Raw genomic sequence first — 27,920 nt, 5'->3', positions numbered from 1 at the left:
AGTTACTCTTGGAAATTATCATAACAAAAAGAGAAAAACATCAATTCTATTGGTTTTGGAGGAGAGACATTAAAAAAATGGTTCTCTACAATTGTGTTTTTCCCCACTTTGGCAATTATACCCACTGAGAATTTGATATTATACAATAGTACTTAATGGCTTTTTGGTAACTTATTTACATACATTTTAGATAGTCAAGTATTAACCAGCTCAACCCCATTTTAAATAAGATTTGCAAACATTTTATTGAGGGTTTGATGTATTAAATACACTAAAAGTTGACTGTAATCAACTGTATTTAAACTTCTAGCTTCGTATTTATTTCTAGTATTCCTACTTGGCAATCACATTTTTTAATACTTAATCGAAGTAGAAAGAATGGCTGTCAAGTTATTTTATAAGTGAAGATTCCACAATCTGCAGAAGCAACTGTATTGGCCTCACCACTTAGAAGCAGCTTAATTAACACTCTGGCCATCGCTTATCTGTAGAGCACAAAACAACATACCACATTCACTCATCCTTCTTCCCTCTTAGTAGTAACCAGCAGGACAATTTCTGTATTACACTGAACAAAATGTTTACCTCGTATTTCATTACTTTACTTTACCGAGACCCCTTCTTTTCAGTGGAAGGGGAAGCAGAAAAGGACGAAAAAGGAGCTGGAGGTGGTATTTAGTGTGCTCAACCACAACCCGTTCAATCCACCAAAACTGAAAGCTGAGGGAGCTACAATCTTTAGAAACACCAGAGAAGTGAATACCTACAGGCAGGTAGGAAACAATTTTCACACTATTCTCAGGAAACCAACCAACCAACCAACCCACCCCACCACAACTGAGTGCTGCCTTGTATTGCAGAAGGGACCAGGATTCTCTCTACTGTGTTTACTCTCTTCCTCAATGCTGCCACCTTCTCAGGTCAGCAGTCTACTCCCTGTCTGCCTTTTCTGCTGCCTTGCTCGTACTCTTCAAGCATTTACCTCTAAAATCACATTATCCCATCCTTTTTCAAGTCTTTCTGCTCTCCTGACAGACACAAGTTCTGGGACTTCATAAGTTAAATCCTGCCTTCCTCAACTGAAAATCTGATTTCAGAGCTATAAATACTGACAGTATATGATAAAGCTATAAATACTGGCAGTATACATAGTGACACCCACACGTATTGATAATAATAGCTCACAAGGGACAATGGAAAACATGCCAAGAAGTGCATGGAGAGTGGGGTATGATGCTGGAAAAAGGGAAGGTGGAGGGAGGAACTTGGAAAGATATGAGCTCTCTGAGGCACTCATCACCATAATAATAATAATTCAGATACAACCGCTCCCTGTAGCACTGTGGCACCTACCTCAAATATATTCTCCGGGCCCACCAATTCCTGTTCTCTTTTTTCATACCAGACTACCAAACTAATACAGACACTGTACTAATAAATCTTCGGAAGGTTAGGAATAGTTATTTAGATTTAGAAAATGGGTCAAAGCAAGCCAATTTCCAGCAAAACATTAAAGCACACTTCTCCCAAGTATACAAGCAAGTACACAAGTCATTTCTTTACTTGCACACTTCTACAGCAGGCCAACACAGAAGGAATTCATCGTGGTTTAACCCCAGCCAGTAACTAAGCACCACACAACTGCTCACTCACCCCTCCACGCCCAGTGGGATGAGGAGAGAATCAGGAAAAAAAAAGGTAAAACTCAGTTTGAGGTAAGAACAGTTTAACAGGACAGAAAGGAAGAGAATAATGATGATGATGATAATAATAATAATAATAAAATTACAATAATCATAAAAGGATTGGAATATACAAAACAAGCGATGCACAATGCAATTGCTCACTACTCACCAACCAATGCCCAGTTAGTTCCCCAGCAGCAATTCCCCCCAGGCCAACTCCCCCCAGTTTATATACTGGGTATGACGTCCCATGGTATGGAATATTCCTTTGGCCTGTTTGGGTCAGCTGTCCTGGCTGTGTCCCCTCCCAACTTCTTGTTGCCCCTCCAGCCTTCTTGCTGGCTGGGCATGAGAAGCTGAAAAATCCTTGACTTAATATAAACACTACTTAGCAGCAACTGAAAACATCAGTGTGTATCAGCATTTTTCTCATACTGAATCCAAAACATAACACTATACCAGCTACTAGAAAGAAAATTAACTCTATCCCAGCTGAAACCAGGAGAGAGTTTTATTTAAATAATAAATATGGCCACCACTTCACAAGGTGATCTTCCCAACACTTCTACAAATTACAAAAGCAGAGATAACCCTGAAGGAAGGAAGGAAGGAAGCAAGGATGCGAGAAGAAAGTTTACCAAATGGTCTAACAGCAAGGTGTCTACATGAACATTTTACTATGTGTAGGAACAATACAGAAACTCCCACCACATTCTCCGAACAAAGCGGGTTTTTTCTAAGATAGTAATACTTCTTCTGAGTCAATACAATAATCACTCAGGAATATATCTGACTTCTTGGTGAGCATTGTTCAATTCTGATAATGGTATTTAAATCTAACATGGTAATAATACAGTGACTGATTAACGGTTGGAAAAACTATCAAGAGTTGTATGCTGCAATAAAGTAGCAAAAGATATAAAAAATTTAAGCAAAAAGAGTAAAATATTTACTTTATACATACCTTCAAAAATATTGTTTTCAACTCAGCTGGATCAGCTCTCTTGGTTAGAGCCACCTACAAGTAAATACGATTACATTAATATGCATAATCTATAAAAAAGATGTTAAAGTGCCATTTAAAAGGAAGAATTCGAACAACAGAATGAGTGATGAAAATAAACGTTCACCTTAGATAAATTAGATACTACTTTAGCTGGCCATGCTTATTTTACTCATTTCACATTTACACGAAGTTATTCAACATTTTTGTTGTAACTGCTTCCCTTATGCAACCCTGCAATTCTTAAACAAGCGCACATTAACAAGTCATAAAGATATTCAAGTATCAAATCTTTTCAACATACCTCTCTGCTGGGATTCGGCATTATACCATCTTTACCATATAGATTTTTATACTTCCAGCATCTTTCACCTAAGGATTTCAGAGTACCATACGCAGCCCCCAGCTGATAGATGGCAAGAATAAAATACTCAGACTTACAAACTTGTCCAAGAAAACAACTCCCTAAAAGACTGAATTCCAATGTAATTATTTGGTTTATTGGTACTTCTACTTCCTACTTCTAACATTTTAAACTATTTAAATTTACAGTGTAGACCTTTTTGATGAGATGAATTCAGGAAGCACAGTATCTACACTTTTCTGCAGATCAGACAACTAGCCAGTTTCCAACTAAAATCTAAGTTATACATATACATCTAAGATATATATATATATACAGAGAGAGATATCTCTAAGATATATAGAGATATATATATATCACCACAAACCCAAAGAAATAGGAATTTTTTTCCCCAAAACACTCAATTAAAAAACTTTCTATATCAACTATGGAGAGTAAGCCCATCACTATTTTCCTTGTTGACATACCATGCCATCCATTTGCTGCTTTTGGCAGTAAGTGGATTCATCCCCTCAGTCTGTGCCTGCTATAGAGTTTCCCTTTCTTCCTTCAGGATACTTTGATAAAATCTTGCTTGCCAACATAATAACCATCACCTGGTAAGTCCATTCAGCACATAAATCTATTTCTAATTAAAAAAAAATTACTTTGCAAGCAAACCTGGATTTTCAAAAAACTTGTGAAAACATCTCTGTAATGGGGAATAAACAGCCAAAGGGCAAGACACAAAAATCTTACCCTCACCTAAGAATTAAACATCAGAAATGTTATCAATGAAACGTGACCAACTACTTTCTTGACTCTCCAGAGTAATGGTAGACTGTAAAAGCGAATGTGACTGCAAGTGCATTTCTAGTAGCACACTAGACTACTGCAGAAAATGGTAGGAATCTGTATAAGTCTGTACAACAGCATTATATCCTCACACGTATATTTAATGAAGAATCTTTAGTATGGGTCATTTAAAAATTAAAAAAAAAAAAACTAAAAAAAAAAAAGACAACAAAAAAAAATCCCCACAAAAAAACCCCAGAGTATTTTAAGAAAAGTGTATGAATAAGGTTTCTTATAAAATTCTAGAAGGTTTTTTTAAAAAGGAAAAACCACACCTGAAGTTATGCTAGGACTCAAATGACCGAGTCCACAGCTGGAGTCCCAATTCTGTGTTTGCACGGAAATCCGTGTGGAGGCAGTTGCAAAAAATCAAAGTGTAATTGTGAAACTGGGAACCTAAAAATGTGTATTTTCTAAAGTACCAGCTGTCCTAAATGTAATCACTGTGTAGTAAGCAGAGATTTAATTTAAGCCCATTTGTAAAAATCTGGTACTCTAGAGTAATTGGGAACTGTGGAAAGAAAAAAACCCAGCATTTCTATACTGCTGCAATCCAGAATCTTGCCACTATACAGGCAAACAAAAGACACTTCAAACACCTACAGGCATTAAAAATAAATCAGTATCACACTTCATCTGTCTTAAAGTTTAAATTTTATACTGTCCCAGAAATCTAAGCCTAAATAAACCAGGGATGAAAAGAACAAAGGAAAGGGGTACATGCTGATAGCTGAACTTACACTCATTTTCCTTTGGTTTCACTGACATTAATATTTTGAGAAACTCAGGAGACAAAATATGCTCACAGCCCAGCTGCCATTTTTCAGCCCCCTTTTGATTATGGGTTGGTGGGTTTTTTACAGCAAGTTTCTTTCAAACCATATACTGAAAGGCAGGCTGAAGCTGGTCAGGTCAATGAATGCATAGAGGCACTGCAGAACAGCAGCCCAAGCAGTGGCTGTGGACCACAGCTTCCCTCCATTTCCCACAGTCTACTTCCACATTCTTCCATTTCCCGGGAAATAGGATAGGAAAGGGATGGTTAGCACCACATTAATTGGTTTGTCCATGTGTCATCCACCAATGTCCATTCTGAAAGGTCTATTTGACCCTAATTAAGGAAAAGAGCCTCTATTACATTATGTTAACAGCTTCAGGAGGGCTGATGCTAATGCAGCCATACTAGTCCTAAAAGGAGAAGTATTTAATTTAGCCTTTCATCCATCCCCAGCTGTGGGCAAAGCTGAAGCTGCACACACAGACACAAGAACTGATCCCGATGACAGGCGTTACTAGCAGATTCCCCTTCTGGAAAAGGTCAAAATATCACTTTCAATACCATTCCAAAAATTGTTCCCAGTTATGTTAGCAGTTGAAGGTGGGCTAAGTAACCTGATGCCAACAAGACTGCAAGCCAACAGGTAGTGTGCCTGATGAAAAGTGACCCACAGACACAGGCTGCTTCTCCTTCAGTCCACTCAGATGATATTTACTGACTTTCATATAACTGGGCTTAGGTGATGAGTTTTGTTACTGGAAAGCCTTCTCCATTTTACTTTATCTTCTCTCCATAAGAAGCCTGAGAGAAAACCAGCTATGAGCTGGTAGGCATGACATCTGTCTAGTTGCCTGAGAAGGCATTTGATAAAACAGATCTGAGGGAAATGCTTATTACTGCTCTTCACAAAGAGATGCTTTGTAACAGACACTAACACTTAAAAAAACCCAGTAACTTTTAATAAGTAAGGTTCAGTGAAGAAATCTCTCCAACAAACATTTATTTTTAGAAAAACAGGAGACAACAGGGAGTATAGAAACTAAAGTGCAGGATTATAACACAGTCAGGAAATGCTACAGAAGAGACTGGGATAACGTACAGAAAATGTCAGCAGGGATTTTCATTCCTAAGGTAGATACTTGGAAGTTTTAGCCAACATACTATGTGTACATGTGCATTATAATGTATACGAAGAACCAGCCAGCACAGGCAATATAAGAACCGAATTTAAAAACGCCGAAACCCTCCCATTAGCAATGACGTTCAGCAAAAGGAGACAGAGGGTGCACAGAGAAAGGGAAAGCTCTTTAAGTGAGGAACAGTAACACACGGGTTGATTTGCATGCTGGAGCTGTTCATATCCTTAGACTCCCTTGCACCTTCATCTTAATTTCAGCCCATTTTCTCCAGCAGAGCTCTTTTCTCCTTGCTGACTTATGCTCAATTTAGAGTGACGTGCATTTTCAGTCTCACTTCCACCCTCAATAACAAATGCAAACTGACTCTTCCCAGAAAAATATAACTGTACAACAACACAAGAAAATAGAATCCATTGGGAATCAAAGAAAATTATATTACATTTCCAATCAACTCTATTAATATATTTGTCATACACATGGCAGAAGGAACAGGTTGTCAGATGGTATATGGTATCAAGAGATACAAAGGACTAATAAAGTAGTGAGTGTGCTCCACCCAGTAAAGAACAACAACACAGGTGGGCAAGAGAGAAAAAGGGCAGCAGGAACATCAAAGTTAATGCCAATATAGCATTAACCTAATGGCAAACATAAGATGTCTGACCTTCTCACCTTTATGGTAAAGATCACTTTAGTAGCCATCGTTTGGATAGAGGAGAAAGGTGATGGGGATCCAGGAATACTTGGGAATTGCTACAACATTCCAGAAAGTTTATTGGGACAACAGCAAGTCCTAACTAAAGATAAAGAGATAAACATCTCTCATGTTGTTTCTTCCTCACAGTTTGACCTTCAAGCGTGAAGGAGAAAGTTGATGGAGGTAAAGATGTCCCCCTCTACCCTGATGATCTTTAAAAACTCCTAACACCAAGCAGGTAAGATGCTGGAGAGCAGCCATTCTCCAAGCAGAGAACCAGAGCTGTGGCAGGGCTGCCTTGCTGATGGGCACTAGTGAGCTCAATCTGTTTAATTCTAGAGAACACCATCTACAGGCACATACAGAGAGAAGATGTTTGATGAAAGGCCTAACAAGTGATCACAAGCTCTAGTAGTTTCATGTTGAAATGTAGACTATTTTTTAAAAGTTCTTCCATTCTTAAACACGACTAAAGAATGCAATGTATTTGGCACCACTAAAAGACCTCAAATCAAGATTGAAACCTCATGTATTCTAGAGGTATTCTTTAGTTTCATCACAAGTTATTGAGTCCACCTGTAAGACTCAAACACATGTGGCCCAGTTTATTTAAGAGGTCAGATTAGATCACCGTAATGTTTCCTTCTGGCTAAGAGTATACATACACACTCAAAATGTGCCACTCCAGAGGAGATCAAACCAGGGTTTGACCTTACATTCCTGCTTAAATGAGTGACTGGAATATTGGAAACCAGTTAAAGAGCAGTTACTGGCCAAGACGGAATTCAGACCAGAAGTCTATTAATACTGTGTAAGTATTATGCTAAAACAATGCTCCAGTTTGTATATTAATAAAACTAACTTGCTTACTTAGATGAGAATCACCCTTCTTCCATATTTACACTAGTACTACCACAAACATACACGATCATTCTTTTAACCTAGCAACTCCCCTTGGTCACCTTCCATCATCACATACAGCATCATAAGTTACAGCAGTGTTCTGCATCAACATCTGTCCAAGGCACTGTCTCCTGTTTCAGCTGCTCCAATAACTGTTTTTTATTAGCCCAACAAGCTTCAGCATATTCTCACCTCAGCAAAAGCACTGCCATTCCTTCTGCTCAACAGAATCCAAGTAAAAGAACTTGACTGTGATCTGCAATGGAAAGTGAACTACACAGAACTCAGCATCACGGGAAAGTTTGCAAGCAAGATGTGGACCAGCTCACCAAGCAGGGAAGCAGACAACTGCAAGGAGAGCTGGCACAGAATGCAGATCAAATAGACGTTCTTGCCAGACCTCCCTAACGGTAAGCTGAGTATTTCTCCTAGGAAAATATAATCAGATGGCATTTGGCATACCCACCCAAAGGCTTAGGGTAAGAAGCACTGTAAGAGAAGCTGGTAACTACTAAGCAGGTACATTCAGCCTGATCAGTTTGAGCACAGTCACCTTGAGACAAAAACATTTATTTTCTAAAAACAGTTCTCATCCTCAGAGTCGAACATTACAATTACGTTTTGCAAAAGTGTAACCCTACACTAAGTAGCAATTACTGCATTCTTTTATCCAATAACACCTAGCTAAGCTAAGAAAAAAAAATGTTATTAACACTAATCAACAAAGTCTTTTTAGATCCTACAGGCTGATTCAGTATGCAGAGCTACCAAATAAACATTAATGCAACTAGACAGTTGCACAGAGACTACTCCATCAATGGTGAAGCAGAACAAAATTTGCTAGCTAACAGACAGCAAATCTCAGGCAAAACTATTCGCATCTATCTTCACTCTGTCACAATTATAAATCCTGGGCAATTCCCAGTTCAGCTTCCACACCATGGTAAGTGGAAGTCTCACCTCCCCCAAATGCATCAAAGCTAACAGACTACTTCATTGGGCAGTCAGCTGCTAGCTTTGATTCTACTTTCAAAGTCCCAAAGCAAATGCAGCTGGCTTGTTCATAAGATGGTTCTTGCACAAGGAGATTCCCAATAAACCATAGTATTTTTGCACACAACCTGACTCAGGACCAACACACAGTTATCAATTACATATACACAGGAAAATGCTTGTCCAGTTTGTCCAATGCTTCCAAGTAGGTACAGAAACCAATGTGAGAGTAGTGTATATCTTAAGGAAAACTGCTACAAGAATTTCCAAGAATAGCTAATTAATGCTACGTAAAAAGACATTTAGGCTGTGTACTTCTACAATTTTCCTACCGAAAGACCTGGAAAACAGAAGGACCATAAAATTAGCCCGATACTAAGGTAAAAATAGCTAGGCATTGTCATTGCTCAGCAAAATTGTTTAATAAAAGCAAAAAGCATCACACTGTGACCAACACTATCGACTCCAAACTCTAAGCATGCATCAGAAGATGCGGTTAGGAACAAACCGGACTATTAGTTTGTAGTCAGCCTCTGGACTAGGACAAGGATGCAATTGCTGTAATTCCTACAACAAAACATGATGCACTACACGACAGTGAGAAACTGAACCTGAAACCAACTCTTTGTGAAAAACAGAAATTTCTCTTTCACTTGTCGTGTTGGTATCAGAAAAAGCTCAGCCCTCCAATCACTTTCCCTACCTACCTATCATAAACTGCTACAGTACTCTGACTGCATCAGCCCATCTTCTTCCTCAAATATTTCCTATTGTCTCACATCTCCTCTGCAACATGTTTTCACTCAGATGATCTTCAGGACTGTGATGCAAAGACACACAAGCAAGCTACTTCGCTATGGCCTTTATGTAATATTTACATATCCCCATGTATCTCAGCAAACTAGAGCTCACCACTCACTTGAAAAAATGCAATAATTATACATGTCCTGGTTTCAGCTGGGATAGAGTTAATTTTCTTTCTAGTAGCTGGCATAGTGTTATGTTTTGGATTCAGTACGAGAAGAATGTTGATAACACACTGATGTTTTCAGTTGCTGCTAAGTAGTGTTTATATTAAGTCAAGGATTTTTCAGCTTCTCATGCCCAGCCAGCAAGAAGGCTGGAGGGGCACAAGAAGCTGGGAGGGGACACAGCCAGGACAGCTGACCCAAAGTGGCCAAAGGGATATTCCATACCATGTGACGTCATGTCCAGTATATAAACTGGGGGACTTGGCCTCGGGGAGCAGATTGCTGCTCGGGAACTAACTCGGCATCAGTCAGTGAGTGGTGAGCAATTGCATTGTGCATCACTTGTTTTGTTCCAATTCTTTTATTTGTATTAGTTGTAATTTTATTATTATCATCATCATCATTATTCTCTTCCTTTCTGTCCTATTAAACTGTTCTTAACTCAACCCACAAGTTTTACTCTTTTTTTTCTGATTCTCTCCCCCATCCCACTGGGTGGGGGGGAAGTGAGTGAGCAGCTGCATGGTGCTTAGTTGCTGGCTGGGGTTAAACCAGAACAATACATATTAAGGGTTCTTCGGTAAAAAAGTTTATTTCAAATGAGCTATTAATGAGAATGGTCAAATGATGTTTCCATCAACTCATGGGTATTTTTCAAAAATACCTCCCTCCTTCTCACCATAGATGGATGGGATGATAGAAGCTAACATTGTTACTTTGCTCTCCCTTTTGCTTCCTTACACCTTTCAGAAATGGAGGCATATCTAAGCATAATGAATGTCAACCTGTTAAAACATATTTGGTGGCTATCTCAGCCCAGTTCAAACTTTCCCTTTTGATTCTCCCAGGGCTTGTTCTGTTACAACACACCATACAACCAGTGCATTGACCATAAGCTCAAGACATCAACTGCCTCACGTTCATCTTCCAAAAGCAGTCCTCCCAGTGCCAGCAATTCATCTTCTAGAGCTAAACTTCAGGCTTACATCTGGCAGGAAAATAGTCATCTCGTCCAAAGAAGCAAAGGATAGAAAAATTCTCCAGTGTAACAGCAAGATCAAAAGTAGTTCCTGGAGGAAGCAGATTAGATAGCTGTTATCACTCAAAAATTGTCAGGGAGAAGTAGCAGACTATTAGGGCAGCATAAAGTTTATCTGGCACCCAATGTTATTAGCATAACATATGTATTTGGACCAGGATTAAGCAACGGGTAAGCGACAATTAAGACACAAGGCCATTTAACACTATGGTTCTCACAAGGTGACACCTTCAGGAAGCATCGTCTCACAGCTATGCAGAGCACCAGTGACCTCTGGGAAAGCCATCACTGAATGCAACATATAAGCTACTAACGAGCCTCTCCAAGGTCCTGGCGCTCATGGCGCTCAAGGATCCCAGCAGCTCACAGCTCAACAGAGACAATCACTCCTGGTTTCACCTGGCTTTTAGCTCCAGCCCCCAACACCCAAATGCTTACTCCGCCCCTGGCATGGTACAAAGCAGCTTTTACAGCCTAAATGATCAGGTTCTTCTACCAAGACGAGTCACAAATCAAGATTCAAAACAATAGATATAATGCTTCACCACCAGGGAGCTTCTTGAGAGTGCTGCACTGCACCTGATGCCATGGAGTGCTGACAGCGACCTAAAAAGATGCGTCCCATATTTTATCTGACACCTTCATAAATTACAGAACCAAGACAGCAAACAATGGCAGAAACAGACACCCTGAACAGTGTTACAGAAGGTTTCTCTGTGATTTTCTCTACCCGATGTCAATGCAATGGAAGTTATACTATGACACAAGGTCCCAGTGAGTGAGCAGGATCATTTGCAGCAATAAACAAAAAAACTGCTGCCCTTTGAAGAAAGCAAGCCTGGAGCAGTGCCATACAGGGGTATCGTAACAGAATGATCTGCTCTCAGTAAGAGATACTACTACTTCTGTAATAAGGAAAAAAAAATATTATATGGATGTGCAATCAGTGTCTAAAAACTTATGGAAAGGTCTGTCTCAAGTTGTTGCTAGAGTAACTGTTGTTATTTGTGACTTCATGCTTGTGAATGAGCAAGTAAAAGAAATGTGCTGGAGAAAAGTTCCTATACATTACACATCTTGACTAATAATTGCATGACAGGACTTATGTAGGAATAACTGACAGGTAAATGTATTTTGTTTCAGTGTAGTGTTTTCTTCTTTGAACACAGAAGTTCACTTTTCAAGATCCTATTTATAATCAAATCCATCTATTCAACTCTATTGAAAATGCTACACCTCAGCAGCTCAGAGAACTGGGGAGGGTATGGGAGTGGGCATGAATCCCTATGTGTGCATGGATCCAATTCTACAACCTTAAAAAGAACAAAAGACAACTGCACAATGGAAACAGCACCACACACACAAAGCGCACTTATTAAAGGCTATAAATGAAGAGACTCAAAGAAAATCTTAAGTCCTGTGGTCAGGAACCCTTCCTCATAGCTAACAAAAATGACAGCAGCATTCCACCACATACTTAGGCAAATAATAACACTGTGCTGCTTGAAACTATAAGAAAAAAAAAATTAGGTTCTTTTTTCTTTTCTTTTTTGTCTGTTCAGCACTCAGCACAGTGGAGTATTGGGTCATGGGGAGCAGGCCCATACTCTGTGAAAGCTGAAAGAGTCACAATAACTATCCACCTTCCAGATAAACGTGCTAGTCGACCTCTGACTGTGGAAAACCTAGACTTTCAAATAACAAAGTCTCTCTCTCTCTCCCTTAAAGATTTTTGCCTGTCATCTCAAAATACATGCCAAAATACGAGTTTGCAAACATGCTCTCTTTTCCCTGCAAGCAACGGTATCACCATTTGTCCAACTCCCATCAGATGGGTTTCAGTTTAAAATTATGAAATCAACTCCCTGAGGACAGGGCAATTATGAAGTAAAGGCAGTTTAACATTTTCTTTTACAATTCTTATTTCAGTATTAACAACAAACAAACACTTGGTGCTTAAATATTAGCAGATTACACAGTTACCACAGGCCACTGTGGCCATGTAACCTTCATTCTTGCTAAGAGCTTGAACAGAAAGTTGAAGCTATCAAAGAAGGTATTTGGAAATAATTTGCAGTTTCATGTGGGAATATTAAATAATCCAATGAAGACCTAAATCATTTATGTAAGGCAGTAACTGTAATACTAAAGGTTTATCTGCCAGTGACTTGCTGCAACTCAGTCAAAATTGTTAAGAGTTCACAATAACTCTCTGTAATTTGCAAAAGTTGTAAGATACCTGACAACAATAATTAAAAACTTCTCATCTCCTTAAGAAACTGCAGAAACATTTCCAGCATTTTAATACATTTTAATTAGAAACTATTCTGATTTTAGCTTGAATGATTTTGGCTTCTCATCTGTGAGTCTATTTTATTACATATATTTGCATAAAGCAATAACTGTTTCATTAAAGCCTTAAATTTACTTCTGCTGCACTGCCCTCAGAATATTTTTGTGAGATCATTTGGTTGCAGTGGAAATTATGATGATGTCAAACTGAGCATTTTGATTTAAAGATAGGAATTAAAAAAAAAAATCCTAGAATTACTTTCAGGCAGGCATCTTTAGCAGCATGGAAAACAGAATTAATTAATTTTATTTCCACCCCACCCCCCAAGAAAGAGATTTCCATTTTCTTAGGGGGCACTGCAGTTAAACTAAAATCTAAAAATACCAGATTAACCAAACACAGAGCAGAGTTTAAGATATTAGAGAAATTCTAGCACTATTCATTCCATTTCTCATTAACCAGGAGTTCTTCCATTTCATTCCTTGGACACTTGGGTTGATGTCAGCAACCTGACATCACCAAATGAATTCAGAGCAGTACGTCAGCCATCCCGCAGTATGCTACTGGTATCAGCTGACAATGTAGTTCACTTTTTGTCATCAACTGTCAAAAACGTAGTAAAATTCCTAAAACTTCTTTCTGACCAGTTGATCCAGCCCTTTGAAATGCAAAAAAATTAATGCTTTGCCTCATAAAAACGCTGGATGATCAAGCAGTGATTACTCCTGACAGCTTTTGCAATCTGTGCCAGCCCAGGAAGTCTTCAAACAGCGAACAGAAAAGCCAGGAGACCTCACACTAGTTTTCATTATATATCCCTTTGTTTAATCAAACTGTAGGTCACACACAACACAAAGTACCTCCAGGTTTTCAAAGCCACAAAAGAATTGTAGACGCATATTCTGTATAAAACTTTCTAAAAACACGGAAGGAAAATAAGTGTGTTTGACAGTCTTTTTGTGCATACTTTGCTAAGCTCCTTACAACATTTTCAAAAGTTCAGTTCCCTCTTTTCCTCCTTCTCTGCCCACTCATCCACAAGAAAAAAGAGAAAAAGCTGGTTCACTATCCTTAACTTGTCAATAGCACACAGAATAAGGAACTATTAAGTGCTATTTTAATTATACAGTATTTGGGTTGAATGTTTACACACTTGAGAATTAAGTATTCTGGTTTGGGCTATTCTCATAACTGAGATACTGAATCTATAAGTTATGTGTAATGGAACACGAAAAGCAAATTGCAATAAGTTTACAGTCACTATCATTTTCTACTCTGAGAAGAAAAGAGAAACCCAAAACTTTTGTAGTACAATGTTCACAATACAGAAGAGACTGAACCCACTGTTTCACACCAGTCTTCAAAGTAAAGATGCAGACCAAGTAACTGATTTGGGTGTGTGAACAGAGTAAAAGCAATTGTAGAAAGTTTGTTGTTGCCATGTTTTCCTTTTGAACAGCATCAACATGGGACTAATTCATGATCTTTACAAAGTAGTTTCCAGTTAGACTGACACACAATGGCAAGCAGCATTAGACAGGTGAAGTGACAGGAAGGAGGAAGGCTGACTTGATGTCAGTGACAAAAACTATTTTAATGGAAATGTGAAATTATTCAAAAATTTCTTCCCCTAAACACGTGAAGATTTCTCTAGTCAGATTCAGACTGCACAATGGGCTGAGAGCAGGAATCAGCCAGACACAGTATTTTTACATACCACGTTTTTTCTAATGGCTTTTCATACTTGGTGCCTCACTTAAAGGTTTCTTCTGCCAAAGATCTGTTAAATCAGTGATGTTCCATCAAACAGTGGTTGTCAAACATGATAAAGACCTACAATAATAAAATACGTGACCAAGAGGTTTTAGTAGCCAAGGATCCAGGGAAGAGTGGAAACAGGCCGTATTTCCAAGGCACAGAAAGATGACAATAATAACGAACAGCCTGCTGTTTGTTCAGTAATACTAATTTTCAGACCTCTCTTCTTCTATCCTAAAATCAGACCTATGCATCAGGTCACGCAATGGATGGATGTGACAGGAAAGTCACGTAACAAAGGACAGACGATAATGCTTGACTGCTACTGCAGAACATACCTTTCAATTTACGTCCTTTAAGCAGGGAGCCTCCCACCCTGCTACTGATACAGGACAACAACCTAGTCTATCTCCCTCACCGTAACATCACACACCAGACCAGGGACTCGACTAAGAAGCTGTAGTGTGCACCTGGCATAAAAGAACTGCAGAAAAAATGCAAAACACCACCACAAACACGCAGAAGTAGGAAGAAGCATTAAGGCAGGAGATGAGATCTCATTTCTCAGTGTAGGAAACCATGTGTGCACACCTCCAAACCAGAGTTGTGTGCACAGACATAGAATCTTTGTGTCATGATCCTGCTGATGGCCTTTTATGCTTTGGAGATGTTACCTGCATTTTGAGTAACACCTATCAGTCTTTGATGAAGGATGTAGCCAGATGCCGCTCAAGCTACTCAAACACTGAATAATTCACTCTAATTTACTCCTTAAAAACTATTATAATTTACTGCTTTACTTAGATGAAGGGGGCACATTTGCTAACTTCCCAGAATTAAATATCTATTAACTGAGGCAAAAACCCCAAACCCCAAATAAGTGATGGTTCTATTGGCTGAGAGAGTTCAGGGAAGCTGGGATAAGAAACAGCAACTTAAATATGAAGACAATTAGAATTTATTCTTCCTACTGGCTCGATGATTGGCATTTGGCTCGGGATCATCCTTGTGAAAGCATTCTCCCCTGTTGACTAAGTGCACTTTTAGACAGCATGCAAACACTATCAGGAAGAAAGTAGAAAAAAATGTGTGCCCTTCTATGACTCCATATTCTGAAATCTACAGACATTTTTCCCAGTACACAACGTCAGAAAGAAAAACAAAGAACAGAGAGTGCTAGTTGTTGTTCTCTCCTCATCTTGTAAAGCCAGCCCTAGGAAAAAACTCCAACCTGCCAAGGAACCTTCTTCGAACCTTCCATTTCCTGATAAGTTTAAACTTATCTTCTCAGATAGAAACAAAGCTCGGCTCCAGATAAGAACATTTTTAAATATTCAGTGAATAAATACCAGGTAGTATTCACCTACAGAAACTGAAATACATGAAAAGATAAATACAAAATTGTGCATGAAGCTGGAAAAATCTGTGGTCAATAGCATTTTACAAAACAATCTGAATTCCAGTAAATCAATTTCAATTACGAAGGAAGTACCAACAAGATTACAGTGTCACAAATGGAGAGAGAGAAAGAATAAACGCTATTGGGGAAATAACAAATGAAATTCACATACATCAGATCACTGTTCTCGTCCTTTTCCTAAAGTTTTCAGTTTAAGAAAAATTTGTTCAAATATACCAGAAATATACAGACTTTGATCTCCTATGCTTCCCTCTCTATGCAGTTCCACAACTACTCAGAAATATTATTTTTCATTTGCTCAACACCTGTTTAGCTCAAGAGCCAGGGTTTTAATACTCCAGAACACTAATTATGTAAAGGCATCTGAAGGAGGAGGGGAAAAAAATCTGCTTCTACCTATTTATAAGGTTGGCTAATAACTATGGTCATCTAGCTACACAACACCTTCTTCTGTATTCCAGCTTTGGAATTAAGGTTGCTCTTTGCAATTCTTCAATTGCCCTAATCATCAAGGACATAAAAATCATGGTTGTAAAAAGCACATGTATTACCCTTCTGATAGGTCCCCATAATTGCAAAAATAGCCTTTAAAAGCCTTGAAATTTTTATACTGATGAGAAATTTTTTAAAAACTAGACTTTAAGAGTTTGAGGGTATATTACCTTCACATGGGATTGATTTATGGTGGGACCTGAAGATTGGAAAAAAATTAAAGACTACATGCTAATACCCTTCAAGCAAAACTATCTTCTTAGTATTTCTCTTTTGAACAGAAGACATAATCAAATTCCAGCTATATAATTTGTGGCTAATCTCAATATAACCTCACAATAGTTCTACAGATAACTACAACTCTAGGATTGTCATTGCGGGCTTACCAAAACTCAGACCTTAGCAGGTGAATTTAATTCTGTATTCTGGCAGCTTTTAGAAAATAAGACATGCTGGTCAAAAAGCATTTGATGTGCTTTAAGAAGGTCAGTTTCTGAAAGACCCTTCTTCAATTTACAACTTATAATTAACCATTTGCCTCCCTGATCAGTCTGTTTTGCTGTCAGACAGACATTCCTGTCCCAGATACCTGAGAGAGGTGCTGGAGCAGCACATTCTTTATCTGCTTTCTGTGAAGCACTGCACTTCACAAAAAAGGTGATCCTACATGCCCGAATAAAGACACATGTCTGTGTGTTTCTCTCCACATTACATCAAATTTAATTAACCTAGCAGTATGCAAGAAGATGCAGTCTTAACATCTTTTTTTTCACTATTTGCACCTGCATTTAATTAAAGAGAAGTAGTAATAATGCAAACAGCACTATATGGCTGGGAAGTCTTCACTTGTCTTAAGGACAGTTTGTGGAGCAAGAATTAACAGTTTCAAGAGCAGTTATCTGTCCTATTCATTGCAATCACAGCCACCTAAAATATTAACAGTAAGAATGCCAAAAATGTGGAAAGACTAGGAGACAAGACAGACTCATATGAAAATCTGCAAAATCTACTTAAAACAAGAGGCTATTCGGACACTAGTTGACCCAAGAGCTTGGTGAAAACCAAAATTGTCACCTCTCAGCTTCCACAGCAAACACTGTGGTGTTACTATGTCCTACCTAAAACCAAATGAAGCTCTAACTGATGGCAAGCCTCAGGTCTTCCAAAAAGCCTACATCTAAATTCAGTAAACTCCAGCAATGGTGCCTGAGAAGGAACACGAACTGTCAGGCATAAGGAAGGCTGCTACAAGGACAAAACCACTCTCTATCCCACAGACAGATGTGGATAGTAAAGAAAATGTGTCACTTAAGAATGGAAACGTATTTTAGAATAACTAAAGCAATCACAAGTTGCAGTAGTACTATTTATTACAATAAACTCAGATTGGATAAGTTTTCCAAATACGATATCTGGGTTAAGAAAAACAACACAATGACGAGTCCCATAAAAGGTCCCAGGTGCCTGTTCCCAGAAAGATATAAGCCTCCCTCCAGCTCTGGCCCAAAGCCTTTGAGAGTGGGTCTCCTGCTGAAGGGATGAACAAAGCACCAACATTATTTATGCTAACATGAACTGGCTGGTAGGAAGCAAGACTGAGGTGATGTGGAGGTCATAGTCATAAAGGCAACAGTAACCTAAAACAAATGCATGAAACCTCTTTGTAGCTAGGTTTTTCATTTTGACCTCTATACATTTAAATCTGGTAATTTTATAAAATGCCATAGTGCTTAAAAATTCACATATGTATCAATAATTCAAAAACTACCAATCTAAGAAACAAAACATAAAGTTTATTGCATCGCATGCAAGCTTCCATCATCTTCACCACTAAGGTCACTCCCCTCTACCCTCCCACATTTCTAAAGGGAGAAGAAAGCCTCAGAGAGTTAGGATTTCACCAGCTGCCTGACTCCTATGGGCTAAGGACATCTTCTGTGCCTGGTGTTGAGCTAGAACTGATCAGCACTGTTAGAAAAACCTGCAGGGACCAGCTAGCCTAATCAAGGCAAATACCACCATAAACTTGCCTAAAACAAGTTTCTCCTCCTACAGCAAAGTCAGTTCACATTTGAATACGTAAATAAGCCAATCAGAGACACACCTTTTAAAAAACAACACAACACCAAACCATTTGCAAGGGCAGTCTGATTTTTTTATTTCTGCTTTCATGGAAAATTCACATCAAAGTTTTCCTTTTAAAAATGCTCCTATCAGTCCAGTTACTGGGCTATATAGAGAAAATGGGAAAAAAGACTTTTGAAGAGTTTAGTATAAATATTTAAGAGGAAAATGGTGACTGAGTTTTATTGGTGTTTCAGTTCCATTTTTTACTTTCCCCCTTCTGAACATTTAAACTGACTGTCACCCACTGGCATTTAAATAACTAGTGGGTACATCGGTTGACCAATTAGTTCTATGACAACCTCAAAATTTTGCCTATGCAAAACTTACAGTTACATCCCCATGGCTACGTTCTTGCACCATGCCTCTTATGTTTATGGGAAAAGCCCTAGCACCTCTATGGTTATCCTGTCATGAGCCAAGCATGAAGGGTTGTCAACGAACAAACTGCCTGATCCACAGAAAACAGCATAGACCTAATTTTGGTAAAAAAAATTCCTTCTCATTTCTCTGCTGAGCAGTGGAAAATGCAAAAAATATCTGTAAATGCCAGACAGTAAATAGTCCACATAACTCTTCATGCTGCTTTGCTGTGAACCATATTAAGGAACTGATCTGATTTAAAGCAAACAAAAGCAAGCTATATATATATAAAAAAGAAGCTGTGCTACTTTTTGCCAAGTCAGTTACCCACTCTAATTCACCCTGGCACCATTACATTACTCTAGTATTGCTACTGCATGTTTAGTATTATCCAAGTTGAATCACAGCTTCATGGCTACCACTGGCTTTCAAAAAATGCAGTGACCTCGCAGTTCAGAAAGCAAACATATACCTCTCCATTCTAACCCAACTAACAGAACAGCTACAGTGAGTTCAGCCCTAGCACCAGTGCAGAGAGACTATCAGCTCAGTCTCAGGAAGGGAAAACAGGCAAAGAACCAGTCCCAGACGCCTGATCCAGTCTAGCCTACAACTCCAAAAAAGAACCAGCAACCTCCCAAAACTATGGAAGTAGTGATGACACTAAGAAGATTTAAAAATCATTGTTAAAAGGTTTGGCTGCCTGGGCACAAGTCTGCCAATCTCAGTGCACTCTCTACAAACAAAACGTGTGTTTATGTATTTGCAAGCTCCACTTTGCTTGGCCTCTGAGGGTCAGATCCATTAGCACGCTCCACTACCTCAGTCACAGCCTGATGCAAGAACCAATCCACCTACGAGCAGAAAGGCACACGCAACTTACGATTTTCAGGATTCCAGTTCCACCAAGGTGCACATCCAGAAGCACCACAGTCCTGGCTGAGCACGTACAGACATTTCAAACAAACTGAACAGGCGTCTCCACTCCAGCCCAGCAACCACGCATGCAACGCATTTAAGGTGCATTGGCAGAACTGTAGTAAGCATCAAGCACAGCAACCCTCCAAAACTAGCAGGTGGAGGTATCATTCATGCAAAATGCGTAAACACCGCTGGCAACAGAGAATCCAAATCTCCCCCCTCCCAGCTGGCTGCCTTAATTGCTCGCAACTGAATCTGGTTCTGGCCCACTCCTCTGCCCCCCAAAACTTGTGCTGCTAACTACACAGCGTCCCTAACTGAAATAAGAGATTTCAGTTTGAAAATCCTCCTGGGACATCCCTATCTTTTCATTTCCCACTGGCTGACTTAGATGCTCCCTAGTCAGCATCCTGGCTGTTGTGGTTCCTTTTCCTGGACACCTCAGATGGGTTTCCTAATTCTACTTCCAAAGCCAAGTGGATAAAATTTAGGCATGGAGATGTTGATCTAGAGAACACCAAAGAGTCTTCTTAGCCTAAACTCCAGGCTCTGGTTTTCACATGGCCAGGAGTAAGCCAGGGAGTAAGGCAGACCTTCAAGGAGACCCAAAGAGTGACCTTACTGGTCAGCATAGAAACAGTTCTTGCAGGCTGCCTAGGCATGCAAGACACCAGAAGCATACGAATCCAGCAGCTGAGGTTAGGGACCTCACAAGTATCCAACAAGAGGAATTTGATCAGGCTTGTGACAAGCTCTATTTCTTCTGTTTCTTCTCCAAATGTACATAGTTTGGTATATGTGCATTCAATTCTCCACTCTCTCTCAAATGTTAGTTTTTTTCCCCCTCTTCAGAGAAAATGAAAAATGCCAACAACCCACTCCTTATGAGCAATTTCATCCTTTAACACACTGGATTTTGTGCAGGCCAAGTAACATTTTTGGTAAAGAATATAATTGCAATTGCACGTTTCTAAGGTATTGTAAGTAGCATGAAATTATTTTAAAATGTTATGAAAATGCATTTGCAGTGTTCCTTTAAGTGTTTTAACAAAGCTTGAGTTGAAATTGCTTTATTCCAAAGCAATCGAAGACAAGAGTATTTTTACAAGGACCTCTTTATCTCCCTTCAAATTACTGAGATACAGATACTTTCCAGAAAGAGAATGCACCAGAAAATATGCAACCTTATGTTTTACTATCCATAGTTATCTAGCACCATAAAACATCAGCTACTCTGCTTCTGAAGATTGTGTTGTAGCTGGAGCAAAACAGCATGATTAGCATTCACAGTAGCGCCCAGAGGCCTTATGCAAGTTTAGGTTTGGCACCATACAAACATACAGGTTCTATTCAGTACAGCGAAGCCATTCTATAGCCAAAGCAGCAGCGTTTCCACAGATCAAAAGCAAAAATGAAGCTAAAATTAAGCAGCACAATCATGCCATCTTCCAGGAAATACAATATCACATACCTCCTTGTCATACTCCTTGGACAACATAGATAAATAAAATAGATATTGGCCTAAACAAGCTGGTCAGAAGACACATTGTTATCATTCAGGGCTGTAAGCTCGTCTACATTACAGGAACAGGAGAAGTGCCTTTAACATATTGTTTGATGCACACTCGGAACAGTTTCTCTACCCTCCTGGGACACAAAGCTGCATAGAACGAGGAATTCATTTCCTGATGTGGTAAGATCCAGATAACTTTACATACTTTTCAGCAGACATCACAACAGACAAGGTGCACGTAAGGATGTACGCATAACTGTTGGGTCCAGTAAGACTCTCCTAGAGCTATACATGAAGCAAGGTCACCCTGCAACTCCTCTTACAGGGATACCAGAATGGACAAGAGCAAGTTTCAAAAACTTGTTAAAACCACTGGCAGTTGCAACATGCGATCCCATCAGTACCTCTCTAACATATTAAAGACATAAATTGACCTCTTTCACCACCTCCTCTTGCTCCCACCTTGCTCTGATAAGGAAAAGGGGGGTTGGGGGTGGGAACAGTAGTACAAAGAAACACATAAACTCAATTCAGACAAAAGCCCCAGTGTAATAAAACTCCTTTTCAGGGTAGCTCGGCATTCACTGCAGAAGAGAGCTGTATGGACTTTTTCCACAAGACAGTCGCTCCGCGAGTGCATTCTCTGGAATTATTCTTGCCAGTGGGCCCCGTAAATCGCCGTGCACCTTGCGGGATCAGGACTCAAGCAGTCCTCCTAAGGGTAAATGGCATAAGCAAAGACTTGTGCAGTAAAAGAAACCAAATGAAACTAAACACGTAAACAATGGCAGGGACGACAGGGAAGGGAAGTAAATGATTTGCTTTCTCCTCTGTTTCAGTCATAGTCATCGTGCATGCTACTTTGTACTTAGAAAAGGTTTGAAGTTATCAGCACTCACACAAATTCAGTGTCCCTTTATCAGGCAAATTCTGGTCTCTTAAGAAGTCAAGATGCAGTAATAAGTCATAAGCAGCATAAATACACATGTTTTTTCTGAGGGGGGAAGTGGAAAGAAGAGTCTCGTGATACATAAGGTGTTTTAAGAATTTACGTACTTAGGCGCAGTTCCAAAATGTAACTACACATCAGCGAGCACCACTGGACCTGTACAGACTAGCAATAGGATTTTCCATGTGGATCTTACATGGTGCTATCACATCCAAAAAAATTACCATGGTGCCATTAAGCATCATGACATTATTAACTCTACAGTACACAAACTCATTGATGCTTCAGGGACACACAGCTTGCTCTCTCCTTACTCACCAACCACTTTCACCCCACAATTTTCATCTCACTGAGTGGCTGGAGCCTGTCCATAAGGGACTCCACTCCTTTCATGGACACAGTAGCCCATCATGATGCTAGGGTCCCTCACCTGTTCCTTTCTGAGGGCCCAACGAATCCACATGTAATGGAATGCAATTCTTCTCTTCCATTTTGCTGGAGGAAGGGAAGAAAGGCATCATCGAGGGCAAGAAGAGTGAATTCAGCCTGTTCCCAGGCACACCCCACCCTACTGCTAGCACAGGGGAGAGGAGCACAGGAGAAGGAGCTGAACAAAGAGGCACGATGGAGCACAAAGGGACACGCTGGGTGTGCATGACAGCAAAATAATCAACGTGGCATGGTTGCACCAGCATCTAATAGTTTCAGCATTGTTTGGAATCACATTCATTTAGAATTGCATTGCCATGGTGTTCGTATTTCAACCATTGCTTATCCAGACCTCATTAATTCCCATCACCCAGTGCCAGCATTGGATTACTGCTACACACAAAAAGACTCATAGAGGCAGGGCCAGCGGCATCAACCCTTCACAGAACTCCAATTAATTCAGTCACGGTGATGCATCTTGCAGGACTGGGATGTTCAGTGGGAAATGTCTGACTATATCAACACCAAGACATACAAAGAGACTGTGATGGGGACTAACTATTTTTGACATGACAATGTTTTAGAATTTTAAAGGTAAATACAGCAGTAACCAGAAAGAATATGTAACTCCACTGATACAGCTTCCATAGTACACAGTTCCAGAAAAACACAAGCGGAAAGAGAATTAAAAAACTGTTAAATATTCAAAAACTGCATAACAAATTTTCTTTACCTTGCATTAGAAACATCCCAAATATTGTCACGTAAGTAAAGTCAACAACAAAATCTCTTTGTGTTATATTTTTATTTCTGACAGTCAGGCACTTGTTCTTCAAAAGACTTACACATGCACTTAAAATTAAGCATGCAAGTAGGCCCACCAGGTACTGATGTAAAGTTCATGCCTTCACTTGAACAGTCATTTTACAACTAGCTTTTAAGCATGTGATATTTGTGTTCACTTTGTTCATAAGACAGTAATTTTAAAATACTTTATATATTCTGGGTAATAGAGGCAATCAGTATGTGCGCAATAGACGTTCACACATGCACCAGAAAAAAATTACATTAGAAACAAGAGAGATATTCCACAGTATTTAAAAATCAACTCCTGTATCAGTACTATGCAGTTCAGTACAAGTATCGAAAATCATTCACATGCTATCCATTGCAGAGATGAAATTTAATGGTGTACAAGTGCTTCCATGCTAAGCCCACTGTCTTTACAGTTTCTAATCTTTATTTTATCTACCAAAATTATTCAAGTTTGGAATTTTCATTAATAACATTTTTAACTGTTCTGATTGTAGCTTAGTGGTTATGAAATACAAAGTTTAAAAATATTATATATACTAGCTCCCATTATAAGTGACAGTTTCTGACCTTAAGTTGAACAGACAAATTAGGACAGTGGCAAAGGCAAAATCGGATACGGAAAGAGGTCTCATTGAGAAGTATCTTAGAACTTCCCACTGAAAATAAGTTTATATTTCACCAAGCAGTAGGACTTTAAAAAGACAGCAAGTCACACTTTGCACATGCATGAGACAACAGCTATGCCCAGAACTGTGTAGCAGGATATGGACCAAGGGTCGTTTACATTCACTCAACAGGCAGAGTTAATTTTGCTGTAAAATACACACCAGGTGAATGACAAGGGGCATTAGCTAGACTATGTAACTTCTCTTTAGAAGCATCTGTCTAAAGGGGTGAAAAAACATTGTGATTGCATTGTTAAACACTCAAAATGAAGAAATAAAGCATGACACACTATATAAAATGTCATTATTGCTCTGTACATGCATTACCATAAAAGACTTTCCACATAGCCTATTTTCTGTGCAATTCAGAAAAAGAAGCCAGTACCTATGATGGTAATTTAGTTATCAACGGGGTAAAAATCTACTGGAACATCTCACTTGCAATTTTTACTGGCAATTTGTGCAAATAAAATTTGCAGAGCAGTTTTCACAAAACACTTTCAGAAAACGTTTTCAAATATTAAGAAAGACACTGATGTGCAATATACATTGTTTAAAATGTATAAATTGTAAGACACTGAGTAACATACAACAAAGACAATTAAATGGCACTGTAATGGACATGAAAGATTCCACGCATAAAAGCTTTGCCCATTTCTTGACACCTGAGTGTTTAACTATGCAGCCTTAACAGTATCCCGTTTGGGTTTTCCTTTTGACAGACTGAATTCCTAGAGTCTGCTTAAAATGTCAACATTTGAAATCTTGCAAGCAAAGAACAATTACATTCAATCCTAAAGACTCATATGCCTAAAAGGGTATAATTAAAAAATTAAAGGAAGCAGTCATGCAGGATATTGGCAAGGAAAAGGTACCGAAGGGATTTTAGAAAAATCATTCGACTCACCAGTCCATTGTTTGGCTGAGGTGAAAAAGGCAAACATTACTGAGATGCATCAGTGAGGAAGTTAGAACACAAATCAAGGCCCATGCCTGCAAGCACATGTGAATAACTTCAGGCCCAGAAGCTCTTAACATGGCAAAGTTATTCATATGTATGCTTGCAGAACCTGAGCTCAGACATTACCGTTAGAGTATGAAACGCTACTTACATTTTGCCACTGACTTCAATAAAAATAGAAATTCACTTGTGCTTAACAGCAACTGTTTCACCTCAAGAAGATAAAAAAACCTTTGAAGTCTCACAAGGTAACTTAATAATTAATCCATTCTAGCTGCTCCCAGTTCTACTTTTTTTTAAAAAAACATAAGTCTCTCAAAACACATTCAAGCCTGCAACCAGAAGCCTTCCTCAGAAGCTACATGAGGGCTGTAAACCCTGCAGTACAAAGTGCTGTATCTCTGTCTTGCAATGCACCAAGGATGCTTATGACACTAGTGACAAGTCATTATTCTTTTTATCAGGCATCTCTCTGCTGACCCTGACATAATCAGAAACATACGACATTCAATTCAGTTTCTCCTTAAGTGTTGAGTCTTTCCAACATATGCCTGTATAGATTTTGGTGATCTGAACTGTATAATAAACCAGGCTAAAATAAAAAGGACACCATGCAAATGTGTAGCATGGAGCACATGTCTACCTGATTTAGACAAACACTAACTGCACACGTCTACCTGATTTAGACAAACACTAACTGCACATACAACATTTTTTAAGTCTATGTGACTAGTATGGATTCAAACAGATTGCAGATTAAGAACTGCTGCTTGGAGAGGAAAAGATAAGTAAATGGTTCATAAATTCAGTGAATGGAGGACTTTTAACTCCTTTAACAGCAATAGTTTAGCAAGATGTAACTGATAAGCTGTGTGTATGGACCAGTGGGGGGGGGGGGGGGAGCTAGACTGGACAGCTAAGATTTATAAATAATAAACACAAGCTTTGGGGACAACTGTTTCGTATAACCTAGCAAAGAGGAATCACATACTGCCCAAGCCATTAAAACAGCATGCATTTCAGATAACCTGAATTCTCAGCGAGGAAGGTACTGACAGGAGCAGCACTGTCATGGACTCAGCGAAACAAACAAGTGTACAACTCCAGCCAGAGTGAGCACATGTGCTGCTTTGCGTTGTTCGGGGAAGTTTTGTTTTCCGATGTTTTCTTGATTTAAGTTTCATCACTGACTTCAACAAAAGCAGGATGTGGGCCAATTTATTTTTTTTAAAATCTCAGTATTCAAAAAAGAAACCTAATGAAAGCCTAGTAGTAAGTTTTGAAACACCAACGCTACATATAATGTTATCTGCCATTAGAAGCGGAATACCCACGCTTTATACGGTCTTGATGCAGCTAATGGCTAATTCTTATTTTTTTCTGGGATGGAAGTGTGTTATTAAACAACTGATAAAAAGCATTTCAATTAATTTATCCCTCTAAAACAGCAGAAAAGACTAACTAACAGGTATCAATCTGACAGGAGAGCACTGAGAAACGAAACCGGCTGGCAACTACAACGAAATGGGAAAACAGAAGGTAAAAACAAGTATACGGAGAAAATGGGAGGAAAAGCAAACCGGGACTATCACGCTACGGCCTGCAAGCGGGGCAGGGACAACATCAGTGCCCGCTCCGGGCACGGCGAGCCCCGCGAGGTCCTGACCTGCCAGCCGCGGCCCCAAGGACCCGCTGCATTCCCTCGTCCAAAAATAAGCGTGTATACAAACGCGTACGTCTGTGCGTTCTTATGCACCTGCGTTTTGAGTAAGGACGTGCACGCCGGGGTGCTTACTGAGGCACAGCTGGGCCTAACAGCGCTCGCCGGAGCCGGGGCGCGGGTGCCGTGCCCGCGGGTGAGGGCCGCACCGAGCCGCGGCGGCGCCGGCACGGCGGCACCAGCCGCCCCTCACCTCCCCGGCGGCGGGAGGCGGCCGCGCGGTGTCACGCGGATGGCGCGTTACCAGCGGAGAGCGGGCCCGCTCCCCGGGGCTGGCAGGCGGGGATCCCCGCCGCGCCGTCTCCCTACCCGCCGGCACCCAACGCCGCCGGCCGGGGGAGGGCCGCCCCCGCCGCCGGCGCTCGGCGGCCCCGCAACCCACCCCCCTCCTCCCCCGGGGCCGGCGGCGAGGGGCCGCGGGGCCGCGAGGAGGAGGCGGAGGCGGCGCCACCCGCCGAGTTTCGCCAAGGACAGGCCCGAGGTCAAACGCGGCAGCCGCCCGCCTCCCGCCGCGGCCCCTTCCCCGCCGCCAACGGCCGCGCTGGCGCGCGCCGCCAGCCCGCCGCCCGCGCCGCCGCCGCCGCCGCCGCCGCCGCCGCCGCCGCCGCCGCCGCCCGCGCCGCCTCCCCGCCCGCCGCCGGCGGTGACTTACCTTGGCAGCCATGCTGTGCCCGGCGCGGCCACCCCCTTCCCGTCCCTTCCCTTCCTCCCCTCCCCTCCCCTCCCCTCCCCTCCCTTCCGACCGCGGCAGGCAGCTTCCCCGCCTGCGCACCAGCCCGCCAGCGCCGGCCGTCACCGCTCTCCCAGGCATGGACGGGGCCGCTCGGCGCCGCCAGCCCATTGGCTGTACCCCGCCGGGCCCGGCCCGGCCCGGCCCGGCCCGGCCCCGCGGGGGGCTGCCGGGTCCGCGCTGAGCCAGGCCAGGCCAGGCCAGGCGGCGGGAGATGCGGCCTCAGGCACCGGCGGGCCGCGGGCCTTTCGGGGCGGGCGCCACCTCACCCCTGCGAGGGGGACCCGGTTTACCTCAGGTTTTCTCCTCAGCTTACGGCTGGTGGCCTTGCAGCCTCCGAGTCGCCTCAGAGGGACTCAG

At 40.8% G+C, this 27,920-nt stretch overlaps 1 protein-coding gene across 4 annotated transcripts in view; it reads right to left on the bottom strand.

The window, feature by feature from the left end:
- Window positions 1-27,549, bottom strand: part of SLC25A13 (solute carrier family 25 member 13) — a 105,016-nt gene extending 77,467 nt beyond the window's left edge. Inside the window, exons 1-4 of one of the 4 annotated variants that reach the window (XM_069774680.1) lie at window positions 27,483-27,510; window positions 25,057-25,071; window positions 21,249-21,263; window positions 2,650-2,703 (exon numbers count right to left, since the gene is read on the bottom strand). In XM_069774680.1, the coding sequence (XP_069630781.1) occupies window positions 2,650-2,703; window positions 21,249-21,263; window positions 25,057-25,071; window positions 27,483-27,494 (96 nt within the window). In that variant the 5' untranslated portion in view covers window positions 27,495-27,510. Of the gene's footprint in view, window positions 1-2,649; window positions 2,704-21,248; window positions 21,264-22,669; window positions 22,735-25,056; window positions 25,109-27,482 lie in introns of those variants that run through there. The other 3 variants (XM_069774687.1, XM_069774672.1, XM_069774694.1) reach the window with 3 other exon arrangements.
- Window positions 27,550-27,920: the final 371 nt, after the last annotated feature.

Source organism: Haliaeetus albicilla, chromosome 2, assembly GCF_947461875.1.
Source record: "Haliaeetus albicilla chromosome 2, bHalAlb1.1, whole genome shotgun sequence".
In the NCBI taxonomy this organism is placed as follows: Eukaryota; Metazoa; Chordata; class Aves; order Accipitriformes; family Accipitridae; genus Haliaeetus; species Haliaeetus albicilla.
This window is presented reverse-complemented; position numbering and strand designations above follow the sequence as displayed.